The 25,360-nt window shown below is 47.3% G+C and overlaps 1 protein-coding gene across 6 annotated transcripts in view; it reads left to right on the top strand.

Moving 5' to 3' along the window:
* The window catches only part of TBC1D14 (TBC1 domain family member 14), a 117,666-nt gene that overhangs the window by 77,781 nt on the left and 14,525 nt on the right, over positions 1-25,360 (top strand). For 3 of the 6 annotated variants that reach the window (XM_021669347.2, XM_021669344.2, XM_012434972.3), the window contains 9 exons: positions 4,952-5,070; positions 6,668-6,750; positions 8,395-8,512; positions 10,722-10,828; positions 14,394-14,474; positions 16,201-16,295; positions 19,089-19,160; positions 19,828-19,956; positions 22,953-23,062. In XM_021669347.2, the coding sequence (XP_021525022.2) occupies positions 4,952-5,070; positions 6,668-6,750; positions 8,395-8,512; positions 10,722-10,828; positions 14,394-14,474; positions 16,201-16,295; positions 19,089-19,160; positions 19,828-19,956; positions 22,953-23,062 (914 nt within the window). Of the gene's footprint in view, positions 1-4,951; positions 5,071-5,094; positions 5,752-6,667; positions 6,751-8,394; positions 8,513-10,721; positions 10,829-14,393; positions 14,475-16,200; positions 16,296-19,088; positions 19,161-19,827; positions 19,957-22,952; positions 23,063-25,360 lie in introns of those variants that run through there. The other 3 variants (XM_012434973.3, XM_021669351.2, XM_021669356.2) reach the window with 3 other exon arrangements.

The raw sequence follows: 25,360 nt of genomic DNA, 5'->3' as shown, positions 1-25,360 counted from the left end.
ACCCTGCCCCTGGATGCGTCTAAGGGGCTCCCCACACCTCACAGTCTCTACTCTGGCTTTCCCCTCTCTCCTGGGGCTTCTCCCAAAACCTCTAGGTAGTGTGTTGTGACCTTCAAATCTAGAGCAAAACAACTTTGACTCCGCACCATTCCCGGTTCAAATCCTGGTGCTGTGAAGAAGCCTGCTCATGGGCGTCTCCTGGCCACTGCTTGTGCTGTCAGAATGCCTCTTGCTCTTGGCCTCTAGCCCGGATCTCACCTGTCTGTCCACTCAAGTGGCCCTTTGTGGAAGCTTCCCATGTCCCCCTGGCTGCAGGCATCCTGCCCTTCCACAGTGCGGGCTCATCCCTCCTGGCACGCCTCCCAGTCTCACTTGTGTGGGTGCCCCTGCCTGCGTCGTATTGCCCTGTTGAGTGGGCCCTGCTGGGTTGGGGATTGAGGGTCTGCTGAAGTACCAGGCCAACGTAGTCCCTTCACAAATTAGCTTCCTCTTTTCCACATGGCCCCTTCCCTCTTGCCCTGCTTGCTGAGTCTTTTGCTCATGGCCTCTGCATGAGACTAGGGCTCTGCTCAGGCACCCTGCCTGCCTGCCTGCTTTGTTTTCTTAAACCTCAGCTGGGTGATCAGAGCACACCCCGCAAGTTGGTTGCTAGTGAGGTGTGGCTGCCATGTTGGTATGGTCTCGTCTTTCCCAGCATGGTTCCTTATAAACTGCCCAGAGCAAGGACTTTGACCTACTGTGCTTCTAAACTGGCAGCCTGCAAACTTTTTTGAAACTGTCCCCAGTTAGACACTTTATTGAGACTCATTGTACTGACATAACTAGGTATAAAGCTGAAGCAAACTGTCTTTACTGTATCTACTGTGTTTTATTGTTTCATTTTTTTAAAAAAATGCTGTTCTGCCCAATCAAACTGATCTGCTGCTAGAACTTTGAAGACCTTTGTTCTAAATTCCTTCTAGGGGGCTGGGTGCAGTGGCTCATGCCTGTAATCCCAACACTTTGGGAGGCTGAGGCAGGCGGATCACTTGAGATCAGGAGTCTGAGACCAGCCTGGCCAACGTGGCAAAACCCTGTCTCTACTAAAAATACAAAAGTTAGCCAGGCCTGGTGGTGGGCACTTGCAATCCCAGCTACTCGGGAGGTTGAGGCAGGAGAATCACTTGAACTGGGAGGTTGAGGTTGCAGTGAGGCCAAGGTTTTGCCACTGCACTTCAGCCTGGGTGACAGAATGAGACACCTCAAGAATAAATAATTGATTGATTAATTAATTCCCTCTAGGGTTGTCCAGGGCGGGAGCTGTTGCTTAAGTGGGCAGTTTATTTTACCTGTTAGGCTGCAGGGCTTCTCAAGAGCACAGCAAGACGGGCGTTGTTACTTGGTTTAAACCAAGAGACTTCAAAACTTGATCCCATGCAGAGACAGAACTTGGGAATGATGAGTTGGATGGAAGTGGACCACACTGATACTTGCTTGGCACACAGAAAGGGCTTGGCACTTGAGAGGAGAGGGTGGCCAGCCATCTTATACATCTTACCTCATTTAACCACCACAGCGGTCTATACAATTGCTACTGTTTTATAGCTGAAAATAGGCTGAGAGACAAGCAGGACGACTTGGCCAAGCCAAGGCCTAGAATTCAGCTGTTGTACTTCCAAAGCCTTAGCCCTTTTTAGCCTGACCCCAGCGCTGATAATCCACAGCTGAGTGTTCTTTCTCCAGGGCTGTTTCTTCCCCTCCGGGCTTCTGGGACTGAACAGTCCTCTTATTTCTAAAGTTAGTTTGTCTGGACTGGACAGTGAGCTTACTGTTATCACCTCCAGGTCGCCCTGAGAGAACTGGGTCTGGAGCAGGACCTGTCACCATTTCTAACGCCATTCCCCTTCTGAAAGGCTGCCTCGGGTTTTGGAAAGGACTTTGCCTGGGATTTCAAGTATGAGTAGTTCAGGCTGCCTGTTTTACTTTATTATTTTAGTCACGCCTTGGTCTGTGATTAAAACATAAATGTTTGACCCTGCATCTCTGCTGATCTGTGCCCTTGGTTCAGTATTTGAGGTTTCTGTCATGGTTTCACTCAACAGTGAAAACTATTGAGACTGAATCTGAATGATGAATTACTTCTGAAACATATCTGTGAGAGGCTTGCGTGAATTCTGCGATGAGGAATGTGGCTTCGGAACCACAGCATGTGGCCTGTGACCCAGCTTCCTCGCTTGTCTGTCCGGGCGAGTCACGGACACCCCTGGGTCCCCACGTTCCTGTTGTGCACAGTCAGTGCTGGAGAAAGGGCAGCCCTTGCTGGCCTGCGCCACTAGCTTTTTCTCTCCTCAGACCTGAAACCACTGGAAAAGGCAGAAATCCATGCCTGCCTCAGGTAGCCTGCCTCCCTGCTTTTTTCCTTGAACCTTTGCTGGGCCATCAGACCACAGCCACAGCTTTGCGCTGGTGAGGTGCAGCATGTCCTTGTGCCTTGTTGGCGTGGTCTGGGGTGGGGCAGCTCTTTTGGGGGGCTGCTGTGGAGGGAGATGGAGTGAACCCAGCGTGTGCGTGTGAAGTGCTGGGAAGTGCTGGGCTTGTTAGCGTCAGCCGCCGCTGTTTGTTGCTGTTGGTGATAGTAAGAAGCTCTGACTGAAGCGAGCTGATGTTTCTGGTCGTGACTCAAGGCTTTTGCTTCCTTTTACTCCTACTTTTTGTATCTGTGCTGTTGGCAGACTTGGCAGGGCTCCTGGGTTGTTGTTCGGCACTAGAGCACGGTTTTCTGCCTTTTCCAGCGATTTCAGGTCTGAGGAGAGAGAAAGCTGGTGGCGCAGACCAGCAAGGGCTGCCTTTCTCCAGCGTGCCCTGTGCCCTAGAGGCCGTGACATCGCCTCATTCCTTCCAGTGGCCCTCTCGGGGTAAGGGGGAGTGCTGTTTCCCATTTTGCAAATATGGAAAGGAGGCTTAGGGATTCGAAGTGAGTACCTTGCCCAAGGTCACAGCTGGTGGTTGGTGGGTCTGAATTTGCTCCCAGAGCTGTGTGGCTGCAGAGGCCACACCTAAGCTGTGTAGGGCTCAGCCTTTTCCCTGTAAAACTGCACATCTCTGGGTTTGAGTGTATTGACAGGTGATGTTGGGCCTGCTCTGGGTGGCAGACTGGAAGGAGTCCTGCAGGCCCAGTCTTGCTGGCTGTATGCTTTGGGCAAGTCGCTTCACTTTGAACCTCAGTTACCCTATCTGTAAAATGGGCAACACTTACCGGGCAGATTGCCATGAAGGCAGAGTGAGTCCACGTGCACAGAGCAGAGCACACAAAAGCCAGTCTAAAGGGGCATCCACTTCCTGCCACGGCTGATTTTGGGCCCAACATTTCTGGCCTTGGTATGCAATTCACCAGACCAGGCTTAGCAGATAAGTAGCACCTTATGGGGTATGTGTTATTAATTCTTGTTAAAATGCAGCATGCCTCACAGTCTTCCTCAACATACAGCTTTTGGTAGATTTCCTATGAAATTGGAGACTTTGACATTCAGGTGGTAGACTTGAAGCTTCATGAAGGCCAGTGACATGTTAGGTCATGGCTGCGTGCCCTGTACAGTGTGGATGCTCAGATGCTTGACTCCAGGAAGGAATAAGTCTGTGTTTTCAGTTTTAAGTAATTTTAGAATTGTAACGAAACCACGTTAAGTCCCACTAAACAGTGTTAAGACGTGGCCATGTACGTAAGGTGTACAGAAACCGCCCCACCCAACTACTTCTTGGTGCACTTCCTTCTCATAGCCTATGTGTTCTGAGAAAATAATCTATTTCTTTCTACTTCTTAGGGGCCTTTCTGGCTGAGAGAATAATTGCTTGCCACATAATTTCACCAGTAACACCCCTCTTGACAGCTGGCGTCCATGAAATTCATTTAGCAATTTCTCATCCTCATGACAAACATGAAATCTTAGGTTAATGCTACCTTTCTTTGTCCCATCTTCTCAGTGAGATTATCTTCCCTTCAGGGACAGTCCTGAGAGTCTTGTCTGTTTTAGCCTCTTAATTATCTATAATCATCTTAAATGATTTTGGTTTTTGATTTTGCAGACAGCAAAGGGTACCCACACATTATGTCAGAAGCACCAACTTGTTTGGCTCTCCCGAGTTGTTCCGGCGGGGTGTTTGGAATGTGGGTCACCAGGTGTGACTGAGCTTTTGTGGTTTCAGTTCGTGGGCGAATTGGTGACCCAGTGGTGTGGAGGCTGCTCTTAGATTTCCAGGGCATGGCAAGACTATTTACATAACAATTTGCAGTGGCAGCTTCCCAGTGGCCATAATAATAATCAGTTCAAATTTACGGTGTCCAGAAGACAGAAAACATGCTTCTTACCCAGGAGACAGGAGACCTGAGGCAACATTTGAGGGCCCTCCTCAAAGGGGCTGCTTTGATGATGAGATCTTTGTTACTTCCCCACCAAAGAGGGGCGCGCATGTCATATCAGAAAGCAACGGCCTCAACTTTGGAATGCTAAGAACCTTTTAGGCTGGGTGCGGTGGCTCATGCCTGTGATCCCAGCAGTTTGGGAGGCTGAGGCGGGAGGATCACCTGAGGTCAGGAGTTCGAGACCAGCCTGGCCAACATAGTGAAACCCTGTCTCTACTAAAAATACAAAAAAGATTAGTCGGGTGTGGTGGTGCACACCTGTAATCCCAGCTACTTGGGAGGCTGAGACAGGAGAATCGCTTGAACCCAGGAGGTAGAGGTTGCAGTCAGCCAAGATTATGCCATTGCACTCCAGCCTGGGTAACACTGAGACTCCATCTCCAAAAAGACCCCTTTAGTCAGTGGCTTTTCCTTCTGAATAGTAGGAATGATTTTCAGCAAATTGTCCTTGAAATTGACGTAAAAGTTTCATGACAAAACAACTTTCTTGCTTTCCGAAGGACTTCTTCCTATCTGAACGGCCTGGAGTCATCCCTGTTTTCTCTGTCCTAGGAATATGAAGACAAGGCTGGAAGACCTAGCAAGCCACCCTCTCCAAAGCAGAATGTGAGGAAGAATCTTGATTTTGAGCCACTTTCCACCACCGCACTCATCCTCGAGGACAGACCAGCGTGAGTTTATGAAGAATCTCCGTAGAATGTTTGCTTTAGTAAATACGTACAACTTGTTAATCACCTTTATGTTAGAGAAAAGCTAGGGCCAGAAGAGGGAAGAAATGAGCCATAATCACTTCTTATTAACATGTGTTCTGTAATTATATTAAATGACCAGTTTGGAAAACTGACATTTAGCGTAGAAGTTTTGACCAGAATTTTCCATTCAGATGATTTTTTTTTTTTACTTTAGCATTTAAAAATAAGTTGTCGGCTCATGCCTGTAATCCCAGCACTTTGGGAGGCCAAGGTGGGTGGATCACTTGAGGTCCGGAGTTGAAGACCAGCCTGGCCAACATGGTGAAACCCCGTCTCTACTAAAAATACAAAAAAAAAAAGCCAGATATGGTGGCAGGTGACTTTAATCCCAGCTTCTCAGGAGGTGGAGGCAGGAGAATCATTTGAACCTGGGAGGCTGAGGTTGCAGTGAACCGAGATTGTGTCACTGCGCTCCAGTCTAGGCAACAAGAACAAAACTCTGTCTCCAAAAAAAAAAGAAGCAGCAGCAGCAGTATGTCTTCTGTTAATTCTTGTCCTTGAAAATTGTATGTGGGGAAGAGAAATGGAGGACTGGAAAGTTAGAGGCCATCAGGAAAAGACTCTGCCCTGTGAAGATTGGTCATTTTCACGTTCTAAAAGGTGAACTGATGAACTCTCCTGCAGCAAGTGATAGTTGTTCAAACTGTCCTAGTGAATGTGGGTCCTGTTGTGTGAGGGACACAGGCAGCCAGACACTCCTGCCCTCCCTTTATCCTAGTGCCAGCGCAGTCACAAGCACACTGCTGAAAGAGAGCACGAACTGCAAATGAACCACATAGCCAGTATGAAATCTGTACACTTTAAAAAACTAGTCAGGAAATGTCTTCGTGCATATATGTAACAAATGCTGATAGGGCGCCCTGCTTCAAGAATTAAGTGTTGACCAGGCGCGGTGGCTCAAGTCTGTAGTCCCAGCACTTTGGGAGGCTGAGGTGGGCGCATCACGAGATCAGGAGTTCGAGACCAGCCTGGCCAACATGGTGGTGAAATCCCATCTCTACTAGAAATACAAAAATTAGCTGGGTAGGGTGGCAGCCGCCTATAATCCCAGCCGCTCTGGAGGATGAGGCAGGAGACTGACTTGAGCCCAGGAGATGGAGGTTGCAGTGAGCAGGGATCGCACCACTGCACTCAGCCTGGGTGACAAGAGTGAGACTCCTTCTCAAAACAAACAAAACAAAACGAACATTTACGTATTGATGGTTATTAGTTTATGCAGTCTTTCTTTGGAGTGTGGGGTGAAAATATCCCAAAAGATTAAATGTTTATTGCTGTTACAGTTGTGGATAATTATTATTTTCTTCCTGCTAATCTTTATTATTGATTTGTTTTATAATGAATTTTTTTTTTGTAAGAAAGTATTAAAGAAGTTTGTGAAACAACTGTGTAATCTTAAACAAAATGAGTTTTTGTGTTTAAGCTTTATATTTTTTTAGGAAATTATGCTTCAGATCTTTTACTCAAAGGCTTTTATGTGGTATTTATAATGATGAAAACTTATTTATTTCCCATCAAGAAATCTCCCAGCAAAACCAGCTGAAGAAGCTCAGAAGCACAGACAGCAGTATGAAGAAATGGTGGTTCAGGCCAAAAAGCGAGGTAACGGGGTTCACACTTGCTGGGTTACAGCAGGCAGCACAGGAGTTGTATCTTTCTGCTTATTTTCTTTTTACCTTTTGGAATCGTAAAACCTGAACTTCAGTCACTGAAATTTATCGTCTAATAGTAAAAAAAAAAAAAAAAAAAAAAAAAAAAAAGCATGTTTTTACTATCCATTCCTGGTAGCTTTGTTCAAGAGAACGGCACTGTGAACTTACCTGAGAAAAGTGACTGTGTCGGATGAAAATACTAGACTACAGCAAGTTTCAGCCATCAGCCACATGTGTGTTTCCCTCTCTGGGCTGTTTTTAAAATTTCCAAGAAATTGTGATCGGTTTTGATAAAATCCCTTGCAACACTTAAGCTCTTTTTCTGGGAGATTTTAAGAATAAGTAACATGGATGTGAGGGCGATCTGGCTCTCATGCCTGTGACCCCACTAATCACCAGGGTTTATTTGGCTTGTCTGCTGGCTAGCCCAGTATCTCCTTCCCTGCCAGCGCTCCATGTGCATCCCTCCTGAAGCTGTGTGTTTGGTCGAAGAGAATGACCGTCCCCGGTAGAGGACTGGTCCTTAGTCAGGGGACATGAGTAGTTGCACTCCCCTGCTAGAGTCTCCAGATAGGCTCTCACGGTCCATTTGTAGGAGAATATAGGGTTGTCAAGCTTCCAAACAGACACATCCAAACAAGGTGCTGCATGTGGCAGTCTGCCTTTCTAAAAAATAAATTAAAAATGAGGCCAGGCATGGTGGCTCCTGCCTGTAATCCCAGCACTTGGGAGGCCAAGGCAGGTGGATCACTTGAGATCAGGAGTTCAAGACCAGCCTGACCAACATGGTGAAACCCTGTCTCTACTAAAAATACAAAAAATTAGCTGGGCATGGTGGCGGGTACCTGTAATCCCAGTTAGTCGGGAGGCTGAGGCAGGAGAATCACTTGAACCTGAGAGGTGGAGGTTGCAAGGAGCCAAGATAGCACCACTGTACTCCAGCCTGAGTGAAAGAGCAAGACTCCATCTCAAAAAAAAAAAAAGAAAATGAAACTTGAGATCAGGAGTTCAAGACTAGCCTGACCAACATGGTGAAACCCCATCTCTTCTAAAAATACTGAACTTAGCCGGGCATGGTGGTGGGTGCCTGTAATTCCAGCTACTCAGGAGGCTGAGGCAGGAGAATTGCTTGAACCCAGGAGGCGGAGGTTTCAGTGAGCCAAGATTGTGTCACTGCACCCCACTCTGGGTGACAAGAGTAAGGTTCTATCTTTTAAAAAAAACAAAAAAAAACCCAGAATAATGCTTGAGCTGTTAGAAGTCAGCGTGGAGCAGCCTGAATTTGGAAGGGGATAGGGCTGGTAGTGCAGGAGCAGCTTCCAGTGTTCCAGTAATATTCAGTTGTTTTGATCAGGATGGTAGTTTCAGGGATTTTTCTGTTTCGTGGTAACTCAATTATATTCTTATTTGTGTACTTCCCTGTATAGACGTTATTCTAAGTCCATCGGGTGCGGAGCACGCCGCAGGGGCTGATGTCCACTGTGCTTCAGGGCCATTTTCCTGGTGTGTTTGCAGTGTGACAGGAAAATTACCTCCCTTGGAAATGGTGCATATCAGTTAATAGATCGTTGTTTTTCTAAACTGTAATTTCTAGAACTGAAAGAAGCCCAGCGGAGGAAAAAGCAGCTGGAAGAAAGATGCAGAGTGGAGGAAAGCATTGGAAACGCTGTGCTCACTTGGAATAATGAGATCTTACCTAACTGGGAAACAATGTAAGACATGGTCCTGGGTGTGGCTGAACTGCAGAGCGTTTCTTTCTAGAATCTGTGGCCCACAGCTGCAGTCGTTGTAGCTGGCAGTGACACCCTGGATGCATTGAGTTGGAGTCGTGTCATCTTCCTTCCCTCTGCCTTGGCTCAGCCCACGCCTTCCAGTTCACCTTCTCATCTCCTGAGCCAGCTTTTTTTTTTTTTTTTTTTTTTTTTTGAGACAGAGTTTCGCTCTTGTTACCCAGGCTGGAGCGCAATGGCGCGATCTCGGCTCACCGCAACCTCCGCCTCCTGGGTTCAGGCAATTCTCCTGCCTCAGCCTCCTGAGTAGCTGGAATTACAGGCACGTGCCACCATGCCCAGCTAATTTTTTGTATTTTTAGTAGAGACGGGGTTTCACCATGTTGACCAGGATGATCTCGATCTCTTGACCTCGTGATTCACCCGCCGCCTCGGCCTCCCAAAGTGCTGGGATTACAGGCGTGAGCCACTGCGCCTGGCCTGAGCCAGCTTTTAAAGCATGAGTCTGTGTCACCTTCCTTACCTAGAATTTCAGTAACTTCCTGTGACCCTCAGTATACAGTTTGAATCCTTAGCTTAGCGGACAATACCCTCGGTGAGGTGGCCTGCCTTCCTTGGCAGCCTCACCCTCAGACGCCTCTCCTCCACTTGGACAGAGCCCTGTCCCTAGAGAGCCCCCCCACAGGTATTGCTGCTTTTAACCCTGTGTCTGCCTCACATGTTCCAGGCCCTGTGCCCGGGTGCTCTTGTCCTGTACCTCCTCAGCCAGGTAACTCCTGTGTGCTCTTCAGAGTTCAGGGAAGACTTTCCTGCCCCCACCCTAGCTCTGGGAGCCTGTGGTTCTCTTTGTGCACGCAGCTGTCTGTTTAGGCCTCTGTCTTCCTCTCTTTGAGGATAGTGACCCCAGTGTCCAGTAGAGTGCACCCACCAGAGTCTGGCAGCTGCTGCCCATTTTACATCTGAGGGGCAGCTGTGGGTCCTGTTTTTATTCTCCTGTGTTCAGAATGGGTGGGGGCCGGTGTGTGGGCAGAAGTCCCAGGGCTTCGTACAGAGGCATGCTGGAAGCTTGGATGCCAACTTCCCTTCTGCTCTCATCCCACATGTCAGCACTGCAGGGGTCACATGGCCCTGCTCAGGGTCTCCACTAGGAAAATATGCTCAGAGCATGCTTTTTAAGGCACCGTCCTCAAAACGCTTGATGCTTTCAGGAAACACTTTATACATGTTCTCAAATGGAATCTGGTAACAAGAACAGAGATTCTCAGAGTGCTTGCTGCTCCCAGAGAGGGAGACCACTCTGGTCCGTCCTACACCGCGCTGGGTTGGATGTGATGTGAATGCATGCAGCCTTTGCCATTGACTGCACACAGATGTCGCCTGGCACTGTGCTGGGTGCTTTTGTACTTTATCTCAATCCTTACAGTAGCCCTCGCGGGTAGGCTTCATCATCTTGACTTTCGAGAGGATGGTATAGGTTCAGAGAGGAGAGATCGTTTGCCTCGATATGGCAGGTAAGGGTGAAGTTAGGATGCAGCCTGCTTTCTGCAGCCTCAAGCCTGTGTGCCCCACAATGCTGTGTTCAGAGGCACCTTGGGGGTCTGGTTTGCCCAGGCTGTTGGCAGTGTGTGTTCCTTGTCCCAGCAGAGCGGAACGACTGTACAGTCCAGAATGTTCTAAGTCAGCAGTTCTCAGCAGTTAGAGCTTGCCAGCTCACATCTGGGCACTAGGCCTGTGTTGGTGCGGCAGCTGCCTGCTGGCTCTCTGCTGGGGTTTGCTTCTGTCTCCAGTGCTGCCGCACTGCCGCCTGGCACTCCTTACCACTCCCAGCTATGTACTGTTCCTGTAGGAGCCAAGCCATTGCTTCCCCCTGCGTTTTTTGCTCAGAAAGTCCTTCACATCCTTCATGTGCTCAGGTCATTCAGGACTTGGCTCCAGAGTGGTGCCTGGGCCCTCTGGTTCGTGGTGCACCTGCTGTGCGGGACTCTTCCATACCTGCCACGGCGGCTGCCCAGCAGAAGGGGATTGTTGATTCCATTTTACAGAGCCCTGGACTCTAAGCTCCCTGAGGGCAGGGGCTGTGCCTGGTACAACGGTGCATCCCAGCTCCTGGTGGTTCACAGCTAGGTGCGCAAGTAGACTAATGTCTTTGTGTAGAACGAACTCATAAACTCTCGCTTCCCTTTTTGTCCAGGTGGTGCTCTAGAAAAGTTCGAGATTTATGGTGGCAGGGAATCCCTCCAAGTGTGAGAGGCAAAGTCTGGAGCTTAGCCATTGGCAACGAGTTAAATATCACCCACGGTGAGTGGCTTGCATGATCCTGGGCTCGGGCAGTCCACCCCCAGGCCCTGTGGCATCTTCTCCCCCTTTTGCCCTGTTGGGAAGAATGGCAGCCATTGCCACGAAGCTGTGTCTTGAGCTGTGTCTTGAGAGGCCAGGAGACTGTGTCCTTCAGGAGAGAGGGGCAGTCGGGAGGCCTGGGTTTAGTGCTGTGCACTCCAGTTACCTGACAGCACCATGCAGGAGCCCTGGAGTAGAGGGGACGTGAAAGACGGGACTCAGAGCATCCGGGGGAGGTGCCTGAGCTTCACAGATCAAAGTCCTAGGAAGGCAAGGCTTGCTTGGGATGTGAGAGTGGAAGGGGCAGGTGGTTCTTGCTGTGGAGGCATTTGCTGTATGGGGGTGTCTGTTGGTATTTTGTGGGATTTTTTTTTTCAGGCAGCCTTGAAGGGGACAACATAACTGTGCTGGGACTGGGGTCCTTGGGGTTCCAGGGGTTTGTCGGCTGGGTGAGAAGCATGCTCGCTGGTCTCTCCCGGTGTTAGATCTACTCCTCCTCCCTCAGACTGAATTCATTTGCCCAGGTGTCCCGCGCACTCTGCAGCATGTCCAGAGTGAAACAGACGCCGGGAGCTCACAGACTTCAAATTAAGTGCTTAATAATGGCAGCCATTCTTTTCATTTCTGCCTCCCTGCCTGCAGTCTGAGCTGTGGAAAGATGGGGCTGACTTGCTGCTCTAGGAGCTGCCTGGGGAGTTGATGGTGTGGTTTTTATGTTCATGAAGGCCTTTGGGTTTAGACAGTTGGTTTGTGTCTTAACTCTCTAGTTGGGGTTTTGATTGTTGTTTTTGTCTTGACAGGCTAGCATCAGCTGGCTGACTGGTGACTGGCTTCTGTGTAGTGCGGTCCTACAGAGGAACTTGGGGGCCTGAAACTCCCTCTTTTGGCTAAATCCATACCTGCCAAAATTTTGTTTTAACATCTCTGTGTGAGAAGATGAATAACATTTAACTTGTGGAACTGGTTTTTTAAAAGCATCCTCCGAAGTTGAGGTTTGGAGAAATTGCTGAGCATTTATTTCTAAACTGTGTCTCTGCAGATTGGATGTAGCGCACAGTACTTTGTATGTCTGTGTAGGTGTTTAATTTTGCTTCTCACTGATTCCTAGGTGGATTTTATTTAAATTAAAACCTATGGACCATACTGTTGCAGATTGGGCTAAACATGATGAATCAGTTACGTATTTAGATGTAAGTCTGAGACATTTGTCTAAACCTCGATATTGGCTTAGTTTGTGTAAATTGTGTCTGTCTTGTATTGTGAGCCAGGCAGTGTCAGTGGCTCAGGAAGCTGGGGCCTTACCTCTGTGCTCTCTGCCCTGTCACCCCTACCCAGCCTAGGTCTCCGCATGTGGCAGGCCCTTAAGAAATATCTGCTGGGTGAATGAATGCCACCTGATAGGGTCCTGCTTAATCCCAGTTTTACTATGTCTTGAAGCCAGTGTAAGAACATAATTGATCTTGATTGCTGAGTACCAAGCATCATATTAGGTTCTTACTTATGGGTCTTATTTAATATTGATAGCGTGACCTTGACCTCATTTTCTTCTTGAGAAGGCTCAGCATCCTGGAAAGGCTAGGACTGTGCTCAGGCCTCTGGCTCGTGTGTGTGGGGCCAGGACTCTGATCCCAGCCCAGGCTGATCCTAAAGCCTGTGTTTTGACTTGGAGAGCCCGAAGGTTTTGCTCTTGTGGTTGTACAATTGGAAACTTACTGAAAGTCGACCTAATAATACTATTTAAACTTCACTTTTAGGGCCCCTGTCAATCTCGTACTTGGACATTGGAGCAGGGGGTCTGGGAAGAAGGTGTAGTAGCCATCCAGCCTCCAGCATTCCCTAATACACACCAATAAAGCCACAGGGGAGAATCTCAAAACTGTTGACACTGTGACCCATTGAACCCGAGGCTGCCAGCCTGTGTGACATCACTGTCAAATGCCTCACTTGGGAAGTGACTCCCTAGTGGTCACAGCCACACAGTGGTTTTCATCCACCTCCTGCCAAAATGACCAAAGCTTGGCCTGCCTCCTAGAGGTGGACAGCAGGTGGAAGTGCCACCAGGTGCATGAGGCACCAGCTCAGGGCAGTGTGGGATTGTCCTGGGAGCACACTTGCTAAGTTACTGCTTTGGAAACTGATACTATAATAGTGAAGCAGAATTGGGATTACACTTTAATAAAATAGTGTGCGCTGCCCAGAAGGCAGATGTGCGCTACTGTATTTTCCAAAAGTAATGATGGGAAAAATAAAGTGCTAAAAAGTCCATGGGTAGCTGCAATGAAAGTCTCAGTGATAGACTAGTGACTGTGTGTAATCTGAGACATCTGGGAGCTTATTAGGAACATCAGAGTCAGAGGTGTGGCCGGTGGCTCACACCTGTCATCCCAGCACTTTGGGAGGCCGAGGCAGGGGGTCATCTGAGGTCAGGAGTTTGAGACCAGCCTGGCCAACATGACCAAATCCCATCTCTACTAAAAAAACAAAAATGCGCCAGGCATGCACCTGTAATCCCACCTACTCAGGAGGCTGAGGCAAGAAAATCGCTTGAGTCCGGGAGGCAGAGGTTGCAGTGAGCTGATAGTGCACCACTGCACTCCATTCTGGGCGACAGAGCAAGACTCTGTCTCAAAAAAAAAAAAGAAAAAACCAGATGACCAGGAAGCACCTGAGACTGGGCTCTGTGGGGGAACAGGGCACTGAGAAGGAGCTCTGTGGGTTTAGCCTTCACACTTGTTCTTAGAAGAAGAATGGGGCATGGGTGTACCTGTGGAGGTCTGTGTAGGCTAGTAAAGTTTTATTGCTTAAATATTACCAAACTACCCAGAGAGAACTGTCACAAAAATAAGTTCTAAATATGGAGATTTATCGCTTCTCGGCCTTTTGGCTAAGATCAAGTGTAAATATGGAGATTTGGAGGCAGTCATGATTCTTCTCTGCCAGCAAGAGTCCTGTTTTCTGAAGCTTCTGTGTCTTCCTGGGATCCCCCCCCCCTCCATTCCTGCTCCACTGCCAGGCAGCAAGACGAGGAGGCCTGTGCCAGGTGGGGGGCAGCTGCGTCATGTCCTTACTTGAAACCCAATGAGTCTCTGCTGGTCCCTCCTTCCCTTCATCTGTCAGTGAGACATTCACCGATTGGGTTGCTCTGTGCTGGTTCCGGAGCTGTGTGTTCTGGATGCGGAGGGTGTGAGAGAGCTTCACCATCTTGCCCCCCAGGGAGCTCGTGGTCTAGGAGAGGCAGTAGACAAGTCACAAAGACCAAAACAAGGCAGTTTTGTGAGTGGGCTGTGTCATAGAGTAAATAGTAGTGATGTGTAGAATCTTTCTTTGTTTAAGGCTATGTCTTTAAACAATAAAATTACTCTCAGACTAAGTTGGAGGGAATTGTTTAAGTAGCCTGTTAAGTGTGCATTAAGCCTATTATAGTTGAACTTAAGTATTTGAAGGAAATAGTACTGTGTTCTGTGGTGGTTTTGATGAAAAATAATCACATGTGCACATAACACTTACCCAGAGGCTTTTCTTCCAGAGCTCTTTGACATCTGTCTTGCTCGAGCCAAGGAGAGGTGGCGGTCCCTTAGCACAGGAGGCTCCGAACTAGAGAACGAAGGTAGAGTCTATTCTAAAACCAGCGTGCTGTTGTGGTCAATTATGTTTGTCATTCTTTATTACATAGTGAAGGAAGTTTACTTAACTACAGTAGAGATTGATGTGGATTCATAAAAAGCTTCACAAGAAAAGGGTTTTTTTTTTTTTAAGCAAAAATTAAAGGAAGAAAGCTTTATAAGAAATTGGCCAGGTGTGGTGGCTCATGCCTGTAATCCCAGCACTTTGGGAGGCTGAAGTAGATGGATCACCTGAGGTCAGGAGTTCAAGACCAGCCTGGCCAACATGGTGAAATCCATGTCTACTAAAAATACAAAAATTAGGCCAGGCACAGGGGCTCATGCCTGTAATCCCAGCACTTTGAGAGGCTTAGGTGGGTGGATCACAAGGTCAGGAGTTTGAGACCAGCCTGGTCAACATGGCAAGACCCCGTTGCTACTAAAAATTCAAAAATTAGCCAGGCTGGTGGCAGGTGCCTGTAATCCTAGCTACTTGGAAGGCTGAGGCAGGAGAATCACATGAACCCGGGCAGTGGAGGTTGCAGTGAGCCAAGACTGCACCACTGCATTCCAGCCTGGGCAATAGAGTGAGACTCTATCTGAAAAAAAAAAAAAAAAAAAAAAAGCAAATAAAAATTAACTGGATGTGGTGGTATGCACCTGAAATCCCAGCTATTCAGGAAGCTGAGGCAGGAGAATCGCTTGAACCCTGGAGGTAGAGGTTGCAGTGAGCCAAGATCTCGCCACTGCACTCCAGCCTGGGTGACAGAACAAGACTCCGTCTCAAAACAAAAAAAAACCCAGAAAAGAAAAGAAATAGGATTTCCCAGTTTCTGAGAGGTGTTTGTGTCCTGACATGCTGCAGGGCTGGTCATAATCAGTGCCTTTTTCTTTAAAGTTGTTCACGTGACTTCCAGTAGCCTGGTGTCTGGGATTAGTTGAATATTGGCTTATAGAGGAACTCAGAATTACAGAGACAAGAACACTGCATGTTTGCTAGATTATGCCTTTGGAATTTTCCATAACACACAAGAATGATTACTTCTGTTGGTTAAGAAGTACATTGTTTTACTGATCATTTTTACAGTCTGTATGGTATTAGAATTCAAAAAAGTATAAAACAAATTATTTGTGATGACTTGTTAGAAATATTATACACTGGCTGGGCACAGTGGCTCATGCCTGTAATTCTAGCACTTTGGGAGGCTGAGGTGGGCAGATCACTTAAGACCAGAAGTTCAAAACCAGCCTGGGAAACAAAAAAAGACCCTATCTCTACCAAAAGATAAAAAAGAAATGTTACAAGCTTATGATACTACAGTAGTTTCTACATACAGTGAGTTGACACTGAAGAAGTTTAAGATCGATCAGTGATGTGTGTGTGTGTTTTTATGCTCGGGGTTTATTCGTGTGAGTTCTCCTACTTATTTTTGCCTTCCACTGATTGTTATTGGTGAGAGGTAATATGTTAGATTTTGATTTCAAACTCTGGAAAATACCTAACAATAATCTAGAATTAGCCGGTGCCGTAAGGTATTTTGTTCTCTAAAGTAAGAAACCCTACAAACTGTTAAACACTCCGAAGGTACACTCCGAGTCAAGTTGCGATTAGGTCAGTGTACTTCTGAAGAACTTTTTTTCGTGTTTCCTTCTTGTAAAACTACAAAGCCTTATAATTGTTCTACACTCATGCCCACAAGGAATGTACTGATTTTTGGCATCTTTTGACAGATGCTGGTTTTTCAGCAGCAGACAGAGAAGCCAGTCTGGAGCTTATTAAACTGGACATTTCTAGAACGTTTCCTAATCTCTGCATTTTCCAGCAAGTAAGTCGTGGTGACTTGTTGCTTTCAAGTGTGTTTGTCTAAAATTCATAGATGCTGAACTGCATATATCTGTTGTCGAGTTTGAAAGGTACTTAGGTTTTTGGGGGGATATTAGGAGGTAGAGTGGATGTTACTGTTAAATACATTTAGACTTTTTAAAATAAATGTAACTGATTCTTTCCAACAAATATTTAGTATGTCCATACTTGTTTTCCAAAAGAGAATTCTGTCTTCCTCTTGAGATACATGTCTCAGAGCCCCTGCAGGTCTGGTCTGAGAGGGTCCCCATGGCTCTGTCTGCTGGCACTTTTCTGGACACTGCTCTGCTCTCAGGACTGTGCAGCAGTCTGTGATCAGCAAGGCCATCGCAGTGTAATGGGCTTTGGCTCAGATGAGCCCAGGGCAGTGAACTGGTGTGAGAAAGGGAAATCCTTGGCAGCCAGATGCAGCCAGAGTGGGTGGCTGAGCCGGGTTGATAGGTTTCTGAGCAGGTAGACCAGGAGAACAGTGCAGCTGTGGGAGATAGGACAGGCTCCTTGGGTGGCAGGAAAAGCAGAGTGGAGCCCCCCGTGGGCATCTGGGCGCAGGACAGGGCTGCCAGCAGTAGGTTTTGGGGTCATCTGAGCTGAACTCTTTAAAGACCTTCCATGCTTTGAGCCAGCAGACGTTGATCTAGGGGTCTTATCACCCCTTTCTTATCTATAATGGGTTTTTGGGGGGCACTTGTCCTTGCAGAATACCTCTGCACCTGCCCCTTGTCTGTTCTCACTGCCTTTACTCAGTCAGGTTCTCATCTTTGTGGATTTCCATGTGGGTCTTCAGAAGTTGTTTCAGAAGAGGAAAGTGAAGGAATCTATAAAGCTACCAGCAGCCTTGGTCCTGGTGTCTGGCGCATGAGCCCAGTGAGCACCGCGCTGCCTTGCGGCAGGCAGTTGACTTAGCTGAGAGCCTGTTTCCCGGAACCCCACTTCTCCCACAGGGCAGATTTCAGCGTCTCTGCTCTTCCCCCCCGGCCCCTACCCCGTTAGTCTCCACAGGCCTCAGCGCACTCCACGCTTTGCAGCCCTGCATCACTGTCTTGGAGCTGCTTCTCCTGGTTCTTGCTCTTGGAGGGAAAAGGCTTTGTCCCCAAGCCCAAAGGTCCTTCCGCACCCACGGTTCATGTGGCCCCTCGTCAGGCTCTCAGGGGGATCCAGGAAAGCTGGCTTTCTAGAAAGGTGTTTCACCTTTTATTTCAAACAGATTTGGGCTTTAATCACAGATTGCCTTCTTACTAGCTTTGAGCAAATCATTCTTTTTGAGCCTTAGTTTGTTCATCTGTAACAGGGGGTGATCATACCAGGGTAACAACGCTGTTGACAGTACTTGACAGATAACAGTGCTTGTTGTTATTAAATCTCTTTGAACATAATTTGAAACTAAAAGACAACTAAGTCCAACCAAAGTTCAAAGAGCCACCAAATGCCAGTCTAAGGACGAGTACAACTGGAACAAAGTTTTATCCAGGCCAAGGATAAACAAGAAAGCGAGCATCACAGTCAGCTTCTGTTGGAGCTAAGTGTTTTTAACTTAAAAGGCTTTCTACCGTTGTAATTTCGATTCTTCCATCTCACTTTGGTGCTAAATGTCATTTCTTAAATGAAAAAACAATGCTAGGAGATGGCACTTCCTGATTTTAAATGCCCTTAACTGCTTTTGGGCACCTCATTTCCCCCACTCTCCTCCCACTGTTCTTGCTTGCTTTTTAGCACACTGGATCTCTGCTCATGAGAAAGGCTGGTAAGCTACTTTCTACCAGGGTTGAGAGATATCTACATTGGATTGAAAGACTTGGAAAGAAGCTTCTTTGGCCTTCACCCACCAGTCTGTCTGCTGCCACCTGGGCATTTGGTGCTACTGCAGACCCCCACCCCCACCCTATTCCTGGTTGTTAACATTTTTACCCTCTCATTGCAATTTTTCCTTTTGTCCCTCTGTGATTTGGAACTGTCTCCTCTTTTACTTAGCTCTTTTAACTTGCTAGAACATGATGGTCTGGGCCATGGCATTCTTTTGTAAGCACCTGAGGTCACCTGTGGAGTGACTTCCTTGTCCTTTAACCATGTGTGATTTTTACTCCTTGTGTTAACTGTAGGTACCTGGTAGACATAGGAAGTTTTTGGGACTCAGCCAGCCCTTTTGTAGTATCTTCTCACTTGCTAACTTCAGCGTGCTGTGCTCCATTGGGAAAAAATTCCAACACAATTTTTGGAAGCAGTTACAGGAACAAGTGGAGATATTAGAGGGATGGGAGAGCTGGGAAAATTTTTAAACAAAATGGTAGCCACCACGACTTCGAAGAGTTTATTTCCTAAACCTGCCATTCAGAAAAAACAACAGAAACCAGGAGAGTGATAAGCTAGGGAAGAGAAGCAGACAGTCTGAGTGACAGTGAGCAGTCACCTGCTTTGAAGAGCCCCCGTATACCTGGCTTTCCTGGTGACTTTGAAAGGGATCACAGTTATACAGCAGGAGCCAAATAAAGGGTATTGGTCTAGGGTGATGCTCCTGCCTGGCCTGCCAGCTTCTTTTCGGAGCAGTGTCATAGCGTGAGCTGCAGACTTCTCTGGCTGTGAATGGGTAATTGGATGAATTCCACATGCATATAGAGCTGCTGGCATCGTGCTTGGCATATTTCATAATGCTGAAAATAGCAGGAGTGGCTGGTGGCAGCGGCAGCGGTAGTAGCATCAGATGCTCCTCTGAGCACTAACCGTACTTATGCATGTGTTTTTGCTGTGTTGATCCTTTCAGGGTGGTCCATATCATGACATGTTGCACAGTATTTTGGGCGCTTATACTTGTTACCGACCAGATGTGGGTTATGTAAGTGAAGTTTCTCAGTATTCTATAATGTTATTATCTAAAAAGAAAGTCAGATATTGTCCAGCACATGTTAGCTGCAAATGTCAAGCCAGTGCCTTCGTTTTTACCGAGGAGTATGAAAAGTCTTGGGGTAAGTGAGTTGACTCAGTTTCCTCTTAAAGAAATTGAGCTGTCATGGCTGCTCTGGGGCATTAATCACATCTTAATGGAATGTGATTTTCATTTTTTGCATGTGACTTTTTTCCCCAGCATTCAATCAAAGAAGCCTTAACCACTTTAAAAGCAGTAACCGTTAAAAAGCACTGCTGATACTTCTGTGGCTTCGCAAATGTGTGTGCGCACGCGTGATTTGATATTAAGCTTACTGAGTTATACAGATACATGCCTACAGCACTGGGACACTGGACGCAGCAAAGAGCAGTATTGCAGATGCAGAGGGCCTAAGAGGGCTGCTTTAGGGTTTTCTCTTTGTGGGGTGGGAGCAGGCCAGGTGGCTGAGGTGGCAGAGTGGTAGTTCTGAGTGAGGGCAGCTCAGCATCGAGTGGAGGGTGGAGTGGGGTGGTTGTGTGGACCCTTCTAGCGTGAGGGTATCAGGTTTGTCTCTGATGAATGAGCCGCGCTGACCCTGTGGCCACTGATTTTAACATACCTTTCTCTCCTTTCTCAGGTTCAGGGCATGTCCTTTATAGCGGCAGTGTTGATCTTGAACTTAGATACTGCAGATGCCTTTATTGCTTTTTCTAATCTTTTGAATAAACCCTGTCAAATGGCATTTTTCAGAGTGGACCATGGCCTTGTGAGTATCCTCTGTGTTCGGGCCCTGGGTGCTGTGTCTTTAAATGTCGAGAGTTGTTTACTCGTCTGTGTTTTCAGTGGTAAAAAGAATACAAGAATACATTCTCCTTCTGTGAAGAGCTGTTTAGAGTGAGCAGCATTGTAAGGTGGAGGATGATTTGGGCAGTGGATCACACGTAAGCTTAAAAAGACATGGTTAGTAGCCATATGTCTGGGTTTCTTAATACGTGTTCTCAGAAAAAACAGTACCTGTATTTTTGAAAATGTATTCTTTAATGAAGGAGGAAGTGTGGCTCCTGCTTAAACATACACACTTGGCGTCAAAGGCACAGTTTGATGGCAGTGCCCACATTTGGGCCTGTTATGTTGAACACATCATAATCGAGCTGTGTTGCTGCTCGTTGTCACCCTGCTTCATGAAGTGTGCTCACACTCGGGAGAAAGGAGGCACGCTGAAGACCATACTCCTTCGTTCTTTAAAAGGCAGCCGTTTGTTTAGTGGACTGCTTTAGTCTTTATGAAACTGCGTAAGTGGGAGGAGGCGACAGTAGGGGTGGGACTTATGCCTCCCAGATGAGCCGGCTACACAGTCCCGGTGAGGTGTTAAGATTCGGAGTAAAGGGACTCACTCGTTCAGGGCAGGCATCTGGTAAGATCTGGTAAGTGAAGGAGCTGAGATTTGAATCCATTCTGGTTCCTAAGCCTTTGTTCTTTCTGTAGCACAGAAGTCACCAATTTAACAAGCCCATCGGCCTTTTTTTATTTTATTTTTTTGGAGACAGGGTCTTGCTCTGTCACCCAGGCTGGAGTGCAATGGTGTGATCTTGGCTCACTGCAACCCCCACTTCCTGGGTTCAAGCGATTCTCGTGTCTCAACCTCCCTAGTACCTGGGATTACAGGTGTCTGCCATCATGCCCAGCTGAGTTTTGTATTTTTAGTGGAGATAGGGTTTTGCCATGTTGGCTAGGTTGGTCTTAAACTCCTGACCTTAAGTGATCCACCTGCCTCGGCCTCCCAAAGTGCTGGGATTACAGGTGTGAGCCACTGTGCCCAGCCATCATTGTCTTGATTTGCCAATAATTATTACCAATACTCCAAGACTAAAATGATCTAATAGTTTAGATCAGCTAAGGAGTATTTCTTCCTCGATATCTTAAGGTTTACCGAGTATGTCTTGCTCAGATAGTACATACATAATGTATTTAGAAGCTGTTGGCAGATTTGGTAGCTGTTATCAGGACTATAAATTGACAGAGTCCTTTTGGAAGACAACTTGGTATTAAGTATCAATAGTTGTAAATAGCCTTGGTGTGCAGTTCTGCTCATCAGAATCACTTCTAAGAAAGGCAGAAATGTGGACAAAACATGCACAAAGCTAGTAATTGCACGCTTGTTTACAATTGTAAATGTGAAAATAGCTGAAAATGGGTTTAGGAGAATACAGAATGGTAAATTAAAATTTGGTAAGTGATCAGTAGTGATGCTTGCAAAGAACTGCATTGTGAGAAAGTGTTCAAGATACTAATTTCTTCAGAGGTATGTAAGATAAACTGTAGTGGCTACCGTGTTTAACAATAAAAGGAAATATGCCACCAGATTAGTAGTGTTTATGGATGGTTAAATTACGGATTAATAGTGTTTATAGGTTTCCTAAGTTTTCTACAGTGAGTGTTTACAGGTATGACTTTTGTAATCAGGTAAAAACTTACCTTTCCAAGAAAAGTAATGGTCAGAAACGGAAAAAAAATTCTTTAGGAAATGTTCTTACTCTTGAAATAACTCATTGGCACAGTATATACTGGCATTATGTTGCTTACGATATTAATTCCTAGAAATGATTCCAGCATGTAAATTTTATCTTTTTAGAAATAATTAAATGATTTCCATCTAAATTTCTGCTGATTTCAAAGACCCCAGCTTTCTCTTTGGAAATGTGATGGGAATTGTGCTTAGGAATCGAAGATTGTATTTTTAATGAAAAACCGTAGCGTCGTAATGTTGAGTGGGGACTTTGTTACAGCAGCAGGTTTCCTCCCCAGCAGCCCTGTTGGCGTCAGGGCTGTGTAACTCTGCTGGGGGGTGTCCTGTGCACTGGAGAGCACTCAGCAGCTTCCCAGCCCCCACACACTCGTGCAGCAGCACCTGCCCCCAGTTGCGAGGACCAGAAGTATCTCCAGACATTGACCAGTGTTCCCTTAGAGGCAGAATCACCCCTGTTGGGAGCCACTGTCTACAGTACAGCCCCTCTGTTCGATGAGCAGACACCAGAGTTGTCATCTGCCCTCAGGCGTCCAGCTGCTGAGCACTGGAGCAGAACTGGGCCACCATCGGCGAGTGTTGCCTAGCCGCGGTTCTTTCTGCTGTCAGCATGGCTTCCCAGCTTTGTACGTTTTGGTTCCTGAAAAACTGTAAACCACTGAGCAGCCAGTTCCATAAACTGCAGGCTGCAACACCCTCCTTTCCCTGTAGTGTTTTCCCCTCGTTGCATTTGAAGGTCTGCGTCTGTCAGCTGGAGCGGTGTGGCCTTGACTGAGACATGAGTAGTGTAGTCCCCCTGGAAGTGCCAGGGGAAGCAACGAGACCTGCCTGCTTTTCCAAATACTTGTACATAGTTCATACATTCCTGGTTTTTAGGAAAGAGTGAGTGAGTCTATACAGGCTCAACCTTTGCAGCGGGAGGGGCACAAATTCATTCCCAGCGTCACCACGTACGAAGGCCGTGCCCTTATTTGGCAAGTTACGTAACTGCTTTGGGTTTCGGTTCCCTTTCTGTACATTGAAGAAGATAAAGTGTAGCTATTGATGTTACTGTGAAGATTAGAAATAGAGCTTGCTTATAATTTGTGTAGTACCTAGAATGAGTTGCCATTGAAAATGTATTAGTAATTACATAAGAAGATAATTGTTAGAGTCTAAAGGTATACATATATTGACTTTTTTGTAAATTGGAAACTTGTGCAGATAGTTTCTTAATAAATTACATATTATCTCCCTAGATGTTGACTTACTTTGCTGCATTTGAGGTATTCTTTGAAGAAAATTTGCCGAAATTATTTGCTCATTTCAAGAAGAACAACCTAACTCCAGATATCTACCTAATTGATTGGTAAGACCGGCTTTCCCTGTGTTTCCAGAGCATTTCTCAGCCCTTGCCCGTTCTTCCCTCTCCTCTCTGCCAATTCTTCACGGCCCGGCTGAGTCCTCATGTCCTGCTTTCCAGCCTTCCCTGATGGCCCTGCACCTGAGTTTTATGACCATCAGTGCCTCCACCTGGCCCTCCTGCACTCCCTCATGGGGAAATGGTACCTCACACCTGTTTGTTTCCCAAGTGCTGTCCATTCCTTAAACGACCTGACCGCAGCACCGGGCCTGTGCAGGCTCTTGCTGGGTATAGAGGTGGGCTGAGGAGAAGGCCAGCTCTTGCCTGTCAGGAGCTCCTGGCTTGCGGGAGACAAATGTGTCCGTGGCCACTGTCCACGTGAGATGAGTGCTGTCTTGGAAGGCAGGAGGTCCTGGACCCAGCTCAGGGGTCAGAGTGCACGGAGCAAAGGTGACAAGTGCGTGTGCCATTCCAAAGTCAGCGGGCGCTGTAGCCAGGTTCCCTTGTGTTGAGGCTGAAAATAAAGGGCAGAGGACGACAGGCAGTGAGGTTGGGAGGCCAGGTCGCAGTGGCTCTTAGACCCAAGTTCCAGAGCTTGGGCAGGATTGCAGGGCCAGGGGCAGTGGCAGAGGCTTCTGCTTGGGATGAGGGTGGGGCAGAGTGAGCTGAGAGTTTTAAGTTACCTGGGAGGCAGCAGAGCCTGGGAATAGAGAGACAAATTAGGGGAAAAAAGCCGAAGTGGGTGGGAATGTTGTGGATCTGTCAAAGAATCATGGGGAGGGGGTTTGCTGATGCCTTCAGCTGAGATCAAAGACAAAGGGAGAAGATGCAGTTGGGGCGGTTAGTGGATTTGACTTTGGACGGGTGACTTTGAGGTGCCTGCGGGACATCTAAGTAGAGGCTCCCTGAGGCAGATACGAGGATCCCGAGAGAGAGATCTGGGCAGCAGCAGTCAGCCAGGCAGGTCTTTGTGCTGTGAGGATGGGGTGTGGCTGTTAGCCCAAGAGCACCGTGTTTGAGGGGCAGGTAAGAGGGCCGGAAGACCTGTGTGTGGAAGGGAGCAGCCTCTCAGATCACGTGGTGGGAAGAGGGTGCCTGCGGGATCCAGCAGCCCCAGCCCAAACCCACCTTCTCCCGTTATTGCCTTCTGGCCTTGGCGAAGGCCGTGAAGCCTGTCTGAGCCCCCAGTTCCTCATCTGGAGACCCCATTGATTAACCCCACAGGGTGACTGTGTGGCACCACCCGACTCACAGAAGGGGCTCCACAGAAGTAAAGAAGGTACTTGTACCAGAAAGGCCCGTTCAGGCTTCGCCGCTAAGTCGTTGGTAAATGTGCAGCCGCTGTGAACGGATCACTGGCTGCTTTGGCTTTATTGTTGCCCACTTTCTTCAGCAGGGAAAGTAAAAGTCAGAGATCATTTGAAAGGAAGCCGACTCCTTAGCTAAAGCAGACTTGTCTATGCCCTCAAGAGTGTGCCTTTGGGATTCTCGGTCTGTTGCTTTTGTCTTAAACCCTGGACTCTTTTCACTTCACTGACCTTTGCCGAGAATGACAAGGGTTTTGGAGGTTAAATCTTGTAGCTGAAGCTACAAGGAGCTGGAGACTGAGGACAGTGAACATGGGCCGTGAATGGCTCTGGTGGGACCGCTGGGCTGGCCTGCCCGGCTGTGCTGGATAGAAGTGTGTAGGGCCCGCTTTAAAGGGCACCTTTAGGCTGGGCATGGTGGCTCATGCCTGTAATCCAAGCACTTTGGAGGCCAAGGCAGGCAAATCACCTGAGGTCGGGAGTTCAAGACCAGCCTAACCAACATAGTGAAATCCTGTCTTTAAAAATAATAATAATAATAAATAAATAAAGGGCACCTTTACTCAGCAAATGGTGATTTTCTTCACACCTGTGAACGTGAAACTCCTGCAGAGGCTGCCCCACAGTCTTCATCTGACTGAGCCGTGCCCCTCAGATTCCCTGGCTGGAGCCCACAATATTGGAGGACGGGAGAGGATCCAGCTGAGCCGTCAGCTTCTGCCTTATTTGTTTTAAACTTCCGATTAGCTTTTGAGGATTCTAGGCTGAAAGTCAACAGTGTCTTTCAAAATTTTCCCACCTTTACTTGGAAAAGGAAATGCGTTTTAAGTTGTGACCAGTGTGTGCAGAAACTTAACACGTGTATATGCTGGGAACAAGAGTTTCATGACCTAGTACCTAACCCTGACCACGTGAAGCATTCTGAAGTATTGTATTCTGTTCTGTTTATTCAAAAAAATGCTGGTGGTAATCTACTATCGTTGCCCTCACAGTCCAC

Source organism: Aotus nancymaae, unplaced genomic scaffold (assembly GCF_030222135.1).
Source record: "Aotus nancymaae isolate 86718 unplaced genomic scaffold, 86718_ANA_hifiasm-v0.15.2.pri h1tg000006l, whole genome shotgun sequence".
Classification (NCBI taxonomy): Eukaryota; Metazoa; Chordata; class Mammalia; order Primates; family Aotidae; genus Aotus; species Aotus nancymaae.
This window is presented reverse-complemented; position numbering and strand designations above follow the sequence as displayed.